This window comes from Bison bison, unplaced genomic scaffold, assembly GCF_000754665.1.
Source record: "Bison bison bison isolate TAMUID 2011002044 unplaced genomic scaffold, Bison_UMD1.0 scf7180017864050, whole genome shotgun sequence".
Taxonomy (NCBI): Eukaryota; Metazoa; Chordata; class Mammalia; order Artiodactyla; family Bovidae; genus Bison; species Bison bison.
The window spans coordinates 2,649,170-2,661,587 of NW_011494622.1; the positions used below are offsets into that span (position 1 = coordinate 2,649,170).

The 12,418-nt window shown below is 37.4% G+C and overlaps 1 protein-coding gene across 1 annotated transcript in view; it reads left to right on the plus strand.

Moving 5' to 3' along the window:
• Window positions 1–12,418, plus strand: part of TENM3 (teneurin transmembrane protein 3) — a 588,433-nt gene that overhangs the window by 462,963 nt on the left and 113,052 nt on the right. The window contains exons 8-12 of the mRNA XM_010835814.1: window positions 4,246–4,456; window positions 5,501–5,602; window positions 5,811–6,005; window positions 7,068–7,268; window positions 12,187–12,372. Of these exons, the coding sequence (XP_010834116.1) occupies window positions 4,246–4,456; window positions 5,501–5,602; window positions 5,811–6,005; window positions 7,068–7,268; window positions 12,187–12,372 (895 nt within the window). The remainder of the gene's footprint in view (window positions 1–4,245; window positions 4,457–5,500; window positions 5,603–5,810; window positions 6,006–7,067; window positions 7,269–12,186; window positions 12,373–12,418) is intronic.

Below are 12,418 nucleotides of genomic sequence, written 5' to 3' on the forward strand. Positions count from 1 at the left end.
AACTGTCGCAGATTAATAATCCTAAAGACCTTTTCATGATCCAGTACTGACTCATGGAATGTAAATTGGAAATTGTGGTTTAAAGATATTCCATTACGTCTCAGAAATTATGTAAATTACCTACCACAAAACTGCAGCCTAGACTTTTTCCAAAAACAGGAATTCCAAAAATGTGATAGATGGTTAATTAAAATGGGCAATTAGATGAGCTTAAAGTTATGCCTGAAAATCAGTTATTTGCCCATGGAATTTCATGCTGACTAATTTGATGTATTAAATGAAGACCAGATGCATTATATTATGTAAATTTCTGAGAAATGCTTTTTCTATAATCTCAGAATATAAACTATAAGAAAAATTGACCCATATACTAATAAAAACAGTTTTTAAAAAAAGATGAGTAAGAAAAATTTGAACATGCTTTCTCTAATGTCCTGGATTAAAAAAGTTTCATATACATATATAATTCATACAACTGAATTTTTTGAATGCCATACTTTCGTGTATTCATTTTTCTGAGTTAACATTTTCCATATCTACATTGTTAGACTAATGCCTTTAATGCTCTCATATCAAAATACCTCTTATTATGTACTAGGTAGGGTCCAATTATAAATTTTAGATTATAGTTACATCTGACTGTAGTTCATGTTACAGGTGATACTAACTAAGATGTAATGACAACCTTTTCTTAAGTAGAAGTGGCTGTCCATGACTTCAGTAATAGCAAATAGATTACATTTAGTAAACAATATTCCAGTGAAATAGAAAAAGAAAAAAAAAACTTTTTTCCATTGGAATCATGTGTGATTAAATTATTTTTATAACTCAAGAAACATACCTCTAAGAACAATAGCAAGCTTGTAACCTGTAAATTCCAAAGATTAATTTCAAGGAAAAAATTAATGCATTGAGCACGTTAAAGGTTTATTTAAAGATTTAGAATTGACTTTTTGCAAGTTATATATACCGTAAAAGACTAGGGAATAAAAGGTGTAGTTCAGGTTTTCTTATAATTCTTCTGGTATTTAAACACAATATACGTGATATTCACTTTTCTTTTCTACCACAATGTATGTGTTTAAGTAGGTTATGCATTTTCTTAAGCTCCACAGTTATTAGAGTTCCTGCCTCCGGTTTATTCAGGATCAGCAGAGCAAACAGCTGTTTCCGAGTTCAGTGTTTAAACATGAAATACGCTATGAAGCAGCCCAAATTGAACATTTCTCTGTTTCTGGGGAACGTTAAATAAATCAGCCCGAAATAATTAAAATTGGCCAACCATTCAGAATAATCACTTGAGTTTTGAAAGTCTTTGTGACCCGTTATAAAACTGTCTGTGTGACTGTTGCCAAGGAATCAATTGACTTTCTTCCCCCTGATGCCCGATTCATTCTCCTGGACAGTTAGAAGCCTAAGGAAGCAATTTAACGCTTTATACAGTTAATAGCATACTGTATCCTTTGAGTGCATTTGCATGAAGCTGTTTTAGAATGGGAGTCAGAAACCTGGGTCGCCACTTTTTGACCTTGTGACCTTGAACAGATCTAACTTCCTGGTGACTCACTGTCTGTCTGTAAAATGAATGAGTTGAATCAGGTGATCTCTAAAATCGCTTCCTCCTCTGTGTTTACAGTGAGACTAAACCACCATCAAAAAGTTGAGAGCACACTTAGGTATTCATAGATTCTGAGTTCTCATAATTTTAGTAGCTGAACTGTGTTAAGAATAAGGATAATCTGTTCAGTAACGAACCATCAAAATACCTTCAGTATAAGCTTTGTCTCATGATCGCTCCCCCAATGTGGTGAGACTGAATTTTGTCCTAAAAATAACAGGATTCTAAGACTTGCTGCACAAAAAAATCCATAAGAATCTTATGAATAGGTATTACAGAACAAAACTCAGGTTTGCCCTTAAGTCATTACAGTACACCCAAAGAACAAAGGTTACTAAATTTCTATTCCATATAACTTGCTTCTTTTTTGTAGCAATGACTGTAGTATTAAATAGGGAACCTATCTTTAGGTATTTGAATATCCTCCTGAAGTTGTGTGTGAAACGTCCCCAGGGAAGAGCCTAGAGCTGGGTAGATACTTACTCCACAACAATCAGCTACTCCTCACCACAAGCATCATGCCTACCACTCCAGCCTTAGTTTACTGTTCAAAGTGTGATGCAAAATGATGATTTCTGTGATAAAAGGTGACACTTCACAGGGCCTGAAAGACCTACCAAAATTCAAAATTTCCTCTTTTTCACTTTTTCAGTTACTGTGTTTATGCTAGGGGAGAAAAATGTTTATATGCAGTGGGACCATCAAAAGAAACTTTTTCTGGCCTTTTGCCATGCTCATGCAACTATTTAAAACTGATAAGAAAATGAATGGATTATTTGAGACAGAGGCACCATTCAGAACTGCTGAGTTAATTTCCTCTGATAATTTTGGAATATAATTCCAGTGAAATTTTTGTAGTTCAAGTGTCCACACCAGTCATTATCTTCATCCTTGTAAGATATTAAAAAAAAAAAGTTTGAATGCTAATCACATTATTGCTTTTTCTGCATTCCTCACAGCTGAATGATATTATAGTATAGTTCGACTGCACAATAACAAAAAATGCTTTTATACTTAAATTTAATATTTAGTATGTTGGAAGCTGAATTAGATATTCTAAATTCTGTCCAGTAGTAACAGGAAAAGGTCTATGTAGAGTGGCAAAGAATTAAACTGTGATTCTCTGAATCCCAACAACTGATTTTTTTTTCCAATTTGATTGTATTAAGGGATTCATTATAAATAAGTTTTCCTTAAACAGACCTCTGATGAAATTCCATTTAAGAAATCTATCAGAAAGAATATTAGTGATTCACACGTGCAGGGCTCTGACATTAATGATTTCTATAGATAGCGCTGTACTGTACTTTTCACCATCAGTACATACCTCAGGAATAAAGTGAAACTGGGTAAGAGTCTATAGACACTGAATAATTACTTTTAAGAAACTATTGTTGAACAAGTTTATTAAAACTGTGTTGGAAAAGTCTTTGCAGTGTCTTCCAAATTCGCTGAATTATCTCTGACCACAAAATATTATCCCACTATTACCAGCCACATCACATTTTTTAAAAATTACCTTTGAATTCTCTGGTTAAATTCTTCCAGCTGCCCAGTGTTCATGATTAATCTTACTAGAATAAATATTGTTTAATGATGATTGACTTCATGATAATAATTGGCTCATCCTTTCAGAACCCCTCTGGAAAAGGAAGTGGCAACCCACTCCAGTATTCTTGCCAGGAAAATTCCATGGACAGAAGAGCCAATCAAAGATGTAAAGGCATCTTATTATATGTTTTTAATCTAACTGCAACTAAGTACAACTCTACGCTGGCTTTCTCCATGGTGCTTGCAGTGGTCATATCAGGGTCACAGAGAGGTGTGGAGTCAGGTAGTAGAAACAGCCCAAGCTTTGGAGCAAAGCTCACTGCAGTTCACAAACCACCTGCACCACTGACCAGCTGTCTGACCCTGCTCAGGCATCTCGGGTTTCAGTTTCCCTCATCTTTAAAGTGTAAACAATAACATCTTCCTAGAAATGTTGCTAATGATGATCAAAAATAATCCTGGCACAGAATAAGTATTCAGTAGCAGTGGTTACTACTTAAGTATTAATAAGGAGAAAACCTTAAGAGATCATTTAATGTCTAAGTAAAAATGATGGAGGTTTATGGTCATAGCCCCAAATTGCCTAGACTCACAAATTTTGTAAAAAAAAAAAAAAATTTATAGTTTATTGAAGTATAGTTGATTAAACAACATTGTATTAATTTCTGCTGTACAGCAAAAGGATTCAGTTATACATACATTCTTTTCCATGTTATTGTGAGACGGTGAGTATATTTCCCTGTGCTGTACAGTAAAACCTTATTTATCCATCCTACATACAGTGGTTTGCACCCGGCACTCTCAAACGCCCACTCCATCCCTCCCCCACCCTGCCCCTTGGCAAACCCCAGGTCTGTTCTCTATAGCTTACACTCACAAACTTTTCATCAGTCGGAAGAATTAAATAGAATTAAGGGAAGAAATGGTCCGTGATGTTAAACAGAACAACGGAATGCAGGCGGTAATCTCCATCACCCTTGTAAATACAATACCTAGAAGACCTGTCCGTCAGGAACGTTTTCCTGCCATTGCAGTATTTCCGACTGCTAAACAGTCTTCCTTGTCCTCGTCCTCAGTATGACTTTGTGGAGCTCCTAGATGGCAGCAGGTTGATCGCAAGAGAGCAGCGGAACCTGCTGGAGTCCGAAAGAGCTGGGCGGCAGGCGAGGTCCGTCAGTCTCCACGAGGCCGGCTTTATCCAGTACTTGGATTCCGGAATCTGGCATCTGGCTTTTTATAATGATGGGAAGAATGCAGAGCAGGTGTCCTTCAACACCATTGTGATAGGTAAGGACCATCTTCCAGGTATCACTTCCAGGCGTCCAGCCTCAACGCTGTGTTAAATAGAAACTAAATTACCTTCCCCAGTCCTGAGTGAGTCCTGGGATGTTAGAGCCTGAAGTAATTATGAGAAGTTATTTTTTAAATTGTTTGTTTATGAATATATGACAAACCATGAAGCACTGAAAGAGTTATTCGAAAGTAGCTTGGAGGAGGAGAGTGTATCACAAAAACAGTTAAAAACACCTGTGTTTGAAATTAGCAGTGTTTTGCTTTACTGTTCGAATAATCTGGTATTAGGGGCTTCCCAGGTGGCGCTGGTGATAACTTGCCTGCCACTGAAGGAGACATCAGAGACGCAGGTGGCTTAGTTGTCAAGAATGTGCCTACCAGTGGAGGAGACTCAAGTTCAGTCCCTGGGTCAGGAAGATCCCCTGGAGTAGGAAATGGCAACTGTCTCACTTCCCACACTGTTCGCTGAACCCAGGGTAGGTAAGGCACGAGCAGGGAAGCTGGAAGAAAACTCCAGGAGCTGTAGGAACTGCAGACATGTTTATTCTCTCCAGATTGATGCAGCAGCAAAAGGGGTTTCTCAGGTGGGGCTTGTATACATTTACAGAACCAAAGTGGCCCATGGCCAAGCAGGTGCAATGTGATATGCAAGCTCAGTGCTATAAGTGATCTCAGCTATTACATAACCATACAAAGTCATTCTTTACAGGATGCGGGGCGAGAGGGCCTGAGAGCTCGACTTTCACCATCTTGGCTACGTGCTCTTTCCCCACAGCAACCCACTCCAGTCCTCTTGCCTAGAGAATCCCATGGACAGAGGAGCCTGGCAGGCTACAGTCCGTGGGGTCACAAAGAGTCAGACACGACTGAAGCGACCTAGCACATACACAGTCTGGTATAAATGAATCCTTTCTGGGGTTATGGAGCCAGCCAGCCATACTTCCTTCAAGATGTAGCTAAAATGATCAAAGTGACACCGTTTGCCTCGCACAGGAGGCAGGGTGCACAGCAAGGATCACTTCTTTTTCTTTTCTTCAGAGTCTGTGGTGGAATGTCCCAGAAATTGCCATGGAAATGGAGAGTGCGTTTCTGGAACCTGCCATTGTTTTCCAGGATTTCTGGGTCCGGATTGTTCAAGAGGTATGCGACGTAGATTCTTTTCTTAAGCCAAGATAAATAAGCTGTAGAAACACGAGTCATTCAGGAAACTCCCAAGACAGGAAAGAAGGTGGGGGGGGCGGGGGGTGAAGAAATGGCGTACCTCTTGTTCTAACAACATGCTGCTGCTTTGAGCGAATCTCGATGGGAAACGCGGCTGATGATTCTCCTGCCATGTTTTATTTCGCAGCAGCCTGTCCGGTGCTGTGTAGTGGCAACGGCCAGTACTCCAAGGGCCGTTGCCTGTGTTTCAGCGGCTGGAAGGGCACAGAATGCGATGTGCCCACGACGCAGTGCATCGACCCGCAGTGCGGGGGCCGTGGGATTTGCATCATGGGCTCTTGTGCTTGCAACTCCGGATACAAAGGAGAAAATTGCGAAGAAGGTAAACATGTCAATATTTGCCAAAGTCTATTCTAAGATATTCATAAGGAAAAAACAGGTGATATGTGTAATCTTTAGTTTAGCAATGAATCTTTTTATATGCCTCCTTCTGAAGGTAATTTTGATTTCCATATTCATGGAGGCGTTGCTTCATGAACATTTTACCTAATAAAAAGAAAAAATACCAAGGAGTCCCTTTGCTCTTTCTCAATTGTGTGAATAATTTTTTTTTCCACTCTGAGAAAATAAGAAAAAACTTGTGTCTTGGAACCAACAGTAGACTGTTTATTTATTTTTTGCCATTTTTCACCTTGATGCCAGCCCCTAAATCTGTTAGCATTTGGTATCTCTAGAAAGGTGAATATTGAATATAATAGACTGATGGGAAAAGATACATCATGGGTTTGCTCCATAACTGTATATAATGATGATAGTTAAGATATTATACTATAAAGTGCATTTGAGCTAGTTTTTTCAAAAAGCAGAAAAGCACCATTTCCGTTCTTCAATCAAATTGATTTTATTGATCTGCACACACAAAGTAATGCAATTAAGTCTATGGAATTAAATTTTCAGGCCATTGACCCTACAAGTGTAAAGTTTTATTGAGTCAAATTGCTAAATTAAATCTCGTCATCTAAAGCACATTAAAGTGAATTAAGAAGGATAGAGGGTATGCAACTCATTTATTTCTCAAACATGTGAGGGTCCCACACAGCTGTCAGTATTCAGTGGTTATGGATTGGGCCAGCTAATTCAGATTTTGTTATAGTGAAGCCAATACTTATTACTCTCTGATTGGGCAGAGTGGAAAGCGGTCCTCTCAAAAGCAGAAGTGAGAATTACAAATCCTTGTAAGAGTCTCCATTACCTAAATGGCATGTCTCTTAATGCTTTATTGCATAAATTCTCTGCATTTTCAGAAACAAGTTCTTGCAAATGGTAGGTAAATATCTGAGTAGCCAAAATATTCAGGTAAATTGGGATTTAATTCTTTGTTCTGTATGTACTGTGTATATCTTCTAGATTTAATGGTAAATTGGTTCTCTTTTCTTTCCACTAGCTGACTGTCTAGACCCTGGATGTTCTAATCACGGTGTGTGTATCCATGGGGAATGTCACTGCAATCCTGGATGGGGTGGTAACAACTGTGAAATACTCAAGACCATGTGTCCAGACCAGTGCTCTGGCCATGGAACATATCTTCAAGAAAGTGGTTCCTGTACTTGTGACCCTAATTGGACTGGCCCAGACTGCTCCAATGGTGAGCTTCATACATTTGAGTGCTTAGTATTGTTTAGCTAAAGTTTACCATGGGCTTCCCCGGTGACGCAGTGTTAGAGAGTCCACCTGCCGATGCAGGGGACCCAAGAGACAAAAGTTCGATCCCTTAGTTGGGAAGATCCCCTGGAGGAGGAAATGGCAACCCACTCCAACATGCTTGCCTGAAAAATCCCAGGAACAGAGGAGCCTGGTGGGCTACAGTCCATGGAGTTGCAAAGAGTCAGACATGACTGAGCACACACACGCAAAGGTTACCATACTTTATTAGGTCGGCCGAAAAGTTCATTCGGATTTTTCCATAGCGTCTTACAGAAAAACCCAAAGAAACGTTTTGACCAGCCCAATAATTTTTAAAACACTCTTATTACACTTAATACAGATTTTATTAAAGTAACCATTTATAGAAAGAAATGTTAAAAGTAATGAGATTTGTTCTCTTTTAATATGGAAAGAAACAGGCTTCATCATTTGTCATTAAAATTTCTCCTTTAGTATTAAAAAAATTTCTCCTTTAGTATTATTGTAAAGAAAAAAATATTTCAGTTCAACAAAGCTCTCTTTATTCTTAACTCTGAAGGCCTATGTGCAACTTGGAGATTAACGCACATTATCTCATAAACGGAGAAACCTCAATTAAAAAATTATGTGACAACAGAAGACTTTTAATATCACAATAAAGAGTATACACATATAGATATTATGGTGTATGTAATAGTTGAACACTGAGTTTTTAATTGCCACTGTATGATTATAATAGAAATGGCAAGTAGTAATTTTATTCAGTCAGTCATGTTTTTATGCACCAACTCTGTGCATGGCTTTGTGACAGGCCCCAAAGGGATTAAAGAATAATCAATCATTCCTGCCCTCTAGAATAGTGGCTTTCAAGGTTTTGACCATGACCTAAATGACCTGTGGTCTTAAATATATTTTTACATTGTGAGCTCATATATCTTAGTGTGCATTTACTCACATCACTGAAATGAGAGCTTTGCAAAGTGATGTATAGTGATACTTTCTCTCAAGTCTGTTCTGCTTTTTTATTGCCTTTTGCAACCCATGAATTAATTCTGTGACCATTCCCTAGTCACACAATATGGATAGAAGCTATTCTAATCTGTGTGCTCAGTCCCTCAGTCGTGTCTGACTCTCTGCAATCCCATGGACCGTAGCCCACCAAGCTTCTCCGTCCAGGGGATTTTTCCAGGCAAGAATACTGGAATGAAGATTATAGTTTCATTGGGGAGATAAGATAAACACACATGAAATACTTAGAAACCAATACGCTCCAGTTTAATATTCTATTGAGTGTTACATGGACTAATGCGCTAAATTCAGTGAATATTTAGATCCTGCCTTGATGCATATTGAAAGTTTACAAGATTTTTAATATTTCTTTCCTTGTTTTCAAGATTGCAGTTAGTGTGGAGGTTGAGGGAATATTTTTTGACTAGGGGAACAGTAATAGAAAGTACTTAAGAGCATGAGCTCTGAACTCTCTTTTCCTGGCATTTTTGAGGAACTTGGGTAACGTGTGTGCTGCCCTAGGAGTCAACATTGGCATGAGAGAGTCACCGACCACTCTTCACCTGTTACAAATTGACTCCCAGAAGCCCAAACTAGAGAAAGTCTTATATAGGTTAATTTGTGGTATTGATGGAAAACTTCTGTTGAACTCATAAGTAGATATCCTAGTTAAAGGAGCAACTTAGGAGTTTTCTTTCTTGCTCTCTCTTTTTCCTTCTTTCTTTTCTTCCCCTTTCCCTTCCCCTCTCCTTTCCTTCCTTCAGTCTTTCTTCCTTTCCTCCTTGTCTTCTGCTTCCCTAGTCTTGTGAAGGCAGACAGTGTCTATAATATGCCCGTCACTGCCTCATAGACACGCGAGTTGATTCAGAGAGCTTGGTGAGCCAGAGAATTTGGTTAGACGATTCATGACTGTCAGAGCGGGCAAGGTGTATAGGATAAATAAGCGTGAAAAAACCTAAATTGGGGGCTGACTTGCAGAGGACCTTGAATGTCTCAGTAATGAGTTTTAAAAAATCATCACCAACCAAGGTTTATCAAAGCATGGATGCATGGCATTATTTTCAAAAACATGTTAGCTCATTTTGTCCTCCACTTTAAAAAAATATAATTACAAGAGCAATATAGGCATTTAGCTCTTACTTTAGTGTTTTTATTTACATTTTCAGCTTCTATACTAAAAAATGTAAAAATCCAATTAAAGTTTATAGATACAATTACTTGTATAAAGCTACTTGATTCAGGCCTCTCTGCCTCCATTGGTGAAATAGGCATAATAATACTAGTTATAAAATAATATTTGTTTGAAATATTGTCATTCTAATTTGTTTCCCACAGTTTTCCAAGTTGGAAAGGAATAAAACAATGGCCCCATTTTTGTTTCATGTAAACTTATTTAATACATTACCAGGATTATTTTATAAAGGATGGTTTGTAATTAATATTAAATAGCTCAAAAAGTAATTTGATCTTCTTCATAAAATGGTAAAAATGGTATTGTTATGAATAGCCAAAAAGATATCAGTGTTAGTTAAAAAATTAAACTGGCTGCCAAAATTACATATCATTATTTTACATATTTAGACTGATTTTTTTCATACTGCTGTTACTATTTTGCTAGCTTAAAATCTAATTTTACTTGTATATCTGACTGTTTAGACATAATGAGTGAAGGTCTTCATCCTGTTCATCTTTAAATCCTTAATGCAAAATGCACACTTATTAAATTCTCAATATAGAGAGTTGACTAATAAACACAATATACTTCTTTGGGAGAAAGTAGTTAAGCACAGAGCAAAACTTTATTAAACTTTACTATTAGCTGCCGAAAGACAGAAAACTTACTTAGAATTGTTAGTAGAGGTCTCAAACACACATAGGGCTATCCTGTGAAAACATCTGGATTCATGTGCCTCCAATTAGTCTGCATATCGCACAGTTCTCATTGAAAGTTTAGGAAAACACCTTTGTTAATCTACATTCGTGACTTAAAAGCAGTAGCATTTCGAATTTCTAACCTATTGAATTCTAAAGCAGAGCACTACCAGCTGCCTCTATTGTTGTTGTGGAAATGACCTTCAGAGATCTAAATTCAATATGAGAGTAGGTTTTACACCTGAAGAAACATTTGGTTAAGCTGCTAAAAGAGAAGGAATGAATTATTTCCATCAGAAAGTTTATAGGTTTGAAAGCAACAGAGCTCTCCTCTCTCTCCAGCAGCAGTTTGTCCATTAATTAGCCCTTCAATTCCACTTCAATTAAATTAACTCTAATTAATAAGTTCATTACAAAGATTGACACACCTTGCTCAAAGCAAGTGTGCTAAACGCTGATAAACACCTTCACCCTAATGAAAAATTGATTAGATGGAATAAAAAAGGGAACCTCAGAAAGAAACCTCGGTCTTCTGAAGCTCAAGTGACGTTCTGTTCCTCTGAAGTTAATCAAAACATCTTGGATCCTTTAATCAAAAATTTAATTCAAAGGAGTTAGAAAATGTGGCGTGAAAAACTACATGCCACTCTCCTCCAGCTCATAGCCCTGACTGTTGTTTATAAGAAATGTTCACCATGGTCACAGAGCCTGGATCAAGTTTTTAAAAATTCTGCAGCCCTGTGAAGTCCACTGTCTGAGAAATATTATTTGGCCAATGACTGGGGAACTGTGGGATCATGCATGTGACTACCTAAACAGGGACTGGCTATTTTTTATTTTAAAATTCAGCTAGTCCATTTCCTGTTTGTTAGAAATGATCTAAGGTTTTTATTCATTATGTTTATTGTTGAAAAAAAACAAAACTAAACAATAGTCTTCCAATCTTAAGAAAAAAAATAGTTCATTTTATTTAACTTTATATGTAAAAAGTAAAAAATAAAATACCTTCAGAGTTCTGTCTGTCTGTCTGTCTCTCTTAACTGGATCTCGTCAAAAAAAAACTTTTAAGAAAACTCTTTAAGAAAAAACTTAGGTCAGATGCCTGAATTCTGTTTTAATGACCTAACTTCTTGTTACCATTTTAAAAGTCCTTTGGTGACTTGTGCTGTTTTCAGTAATTCTAGTAATTGGAAAACCTTGCTTTTCAAATGTTAGAGTTCATGGTTATATATATTATTAAACTGGTTTTCTAATATTGTTTTGCTCAGCAACTTCTGTCAGCAGTACAAATATACTGTCTAGGAAAAAAACAACAATTTATTTTATTTAACCAGTTTGTTTGTGTGTTGGACCCAAGCTAATATGTATACTATAATATTCTTTTTTTTTTTTTTACTTTTTTTAATAACAGATTCTTTCTAATGAAAGTTTCTAAATATTTAAAAAATGTAAACTATAAGATTAAAAATAACTCCTTTTCAATTTTTGCTACCCTGGTGAAACCCAACTCCTGTTAAATACCTGACGTACATAAACACATACAAATTTATTTCATAAATTTTATATCAGTTTGATGTATATGTACATGTGTTCCTGGCTGCCAAAAACTTCCTCTGAGAAACATATAAGTATGTGTGCACATATTTTCTTCTCATTATGAATCATATGTTCTGTTTTGTTAGTAGTGTGTGTGTACACACATATATAAATATAGGAAATTGTTTATAGGATAATTATTATGTGCATTTTATCCCCGATATGGCAGAATGTAAAATTTAAAAAAGTAAAACTACGTTTATCATTCTTAGCCGCCGATACTGAAATTTACTTAGTAGGTAAAATGACTTAGTAGGTAAATACTTTCGTGCTTATGTTCAAGGATTTTGCTTTTCACTGTCACAGGTTAGAGTTGGAAGACGAAGCACTGCTTATTAACTAACTCCCCTTCTCACTCCCCTCTACTCTTCTTTCTTGACCTGCTTCCTCTGTTTTACATCTAGAAATCTGTTCCGTGGACTGTGGCTCACACGGTGTTTGCATGGGGGGGTCCTGTCGCTGTGAAGAAGGCTGGACGGGCCCAGCGTGCAATCAAAGAGCCTGCCACCCGCGTTGTGCCGAGCATGGGACCTGCAAGGATGGCAAGTGTGAATGCAGCCAGGGCTGGAACGGAGAGCACTGCACCATCGGTAGGCCCGCCCCCTGCCCTGGCCCCGCCCCCGGCCCCGCCCCCTG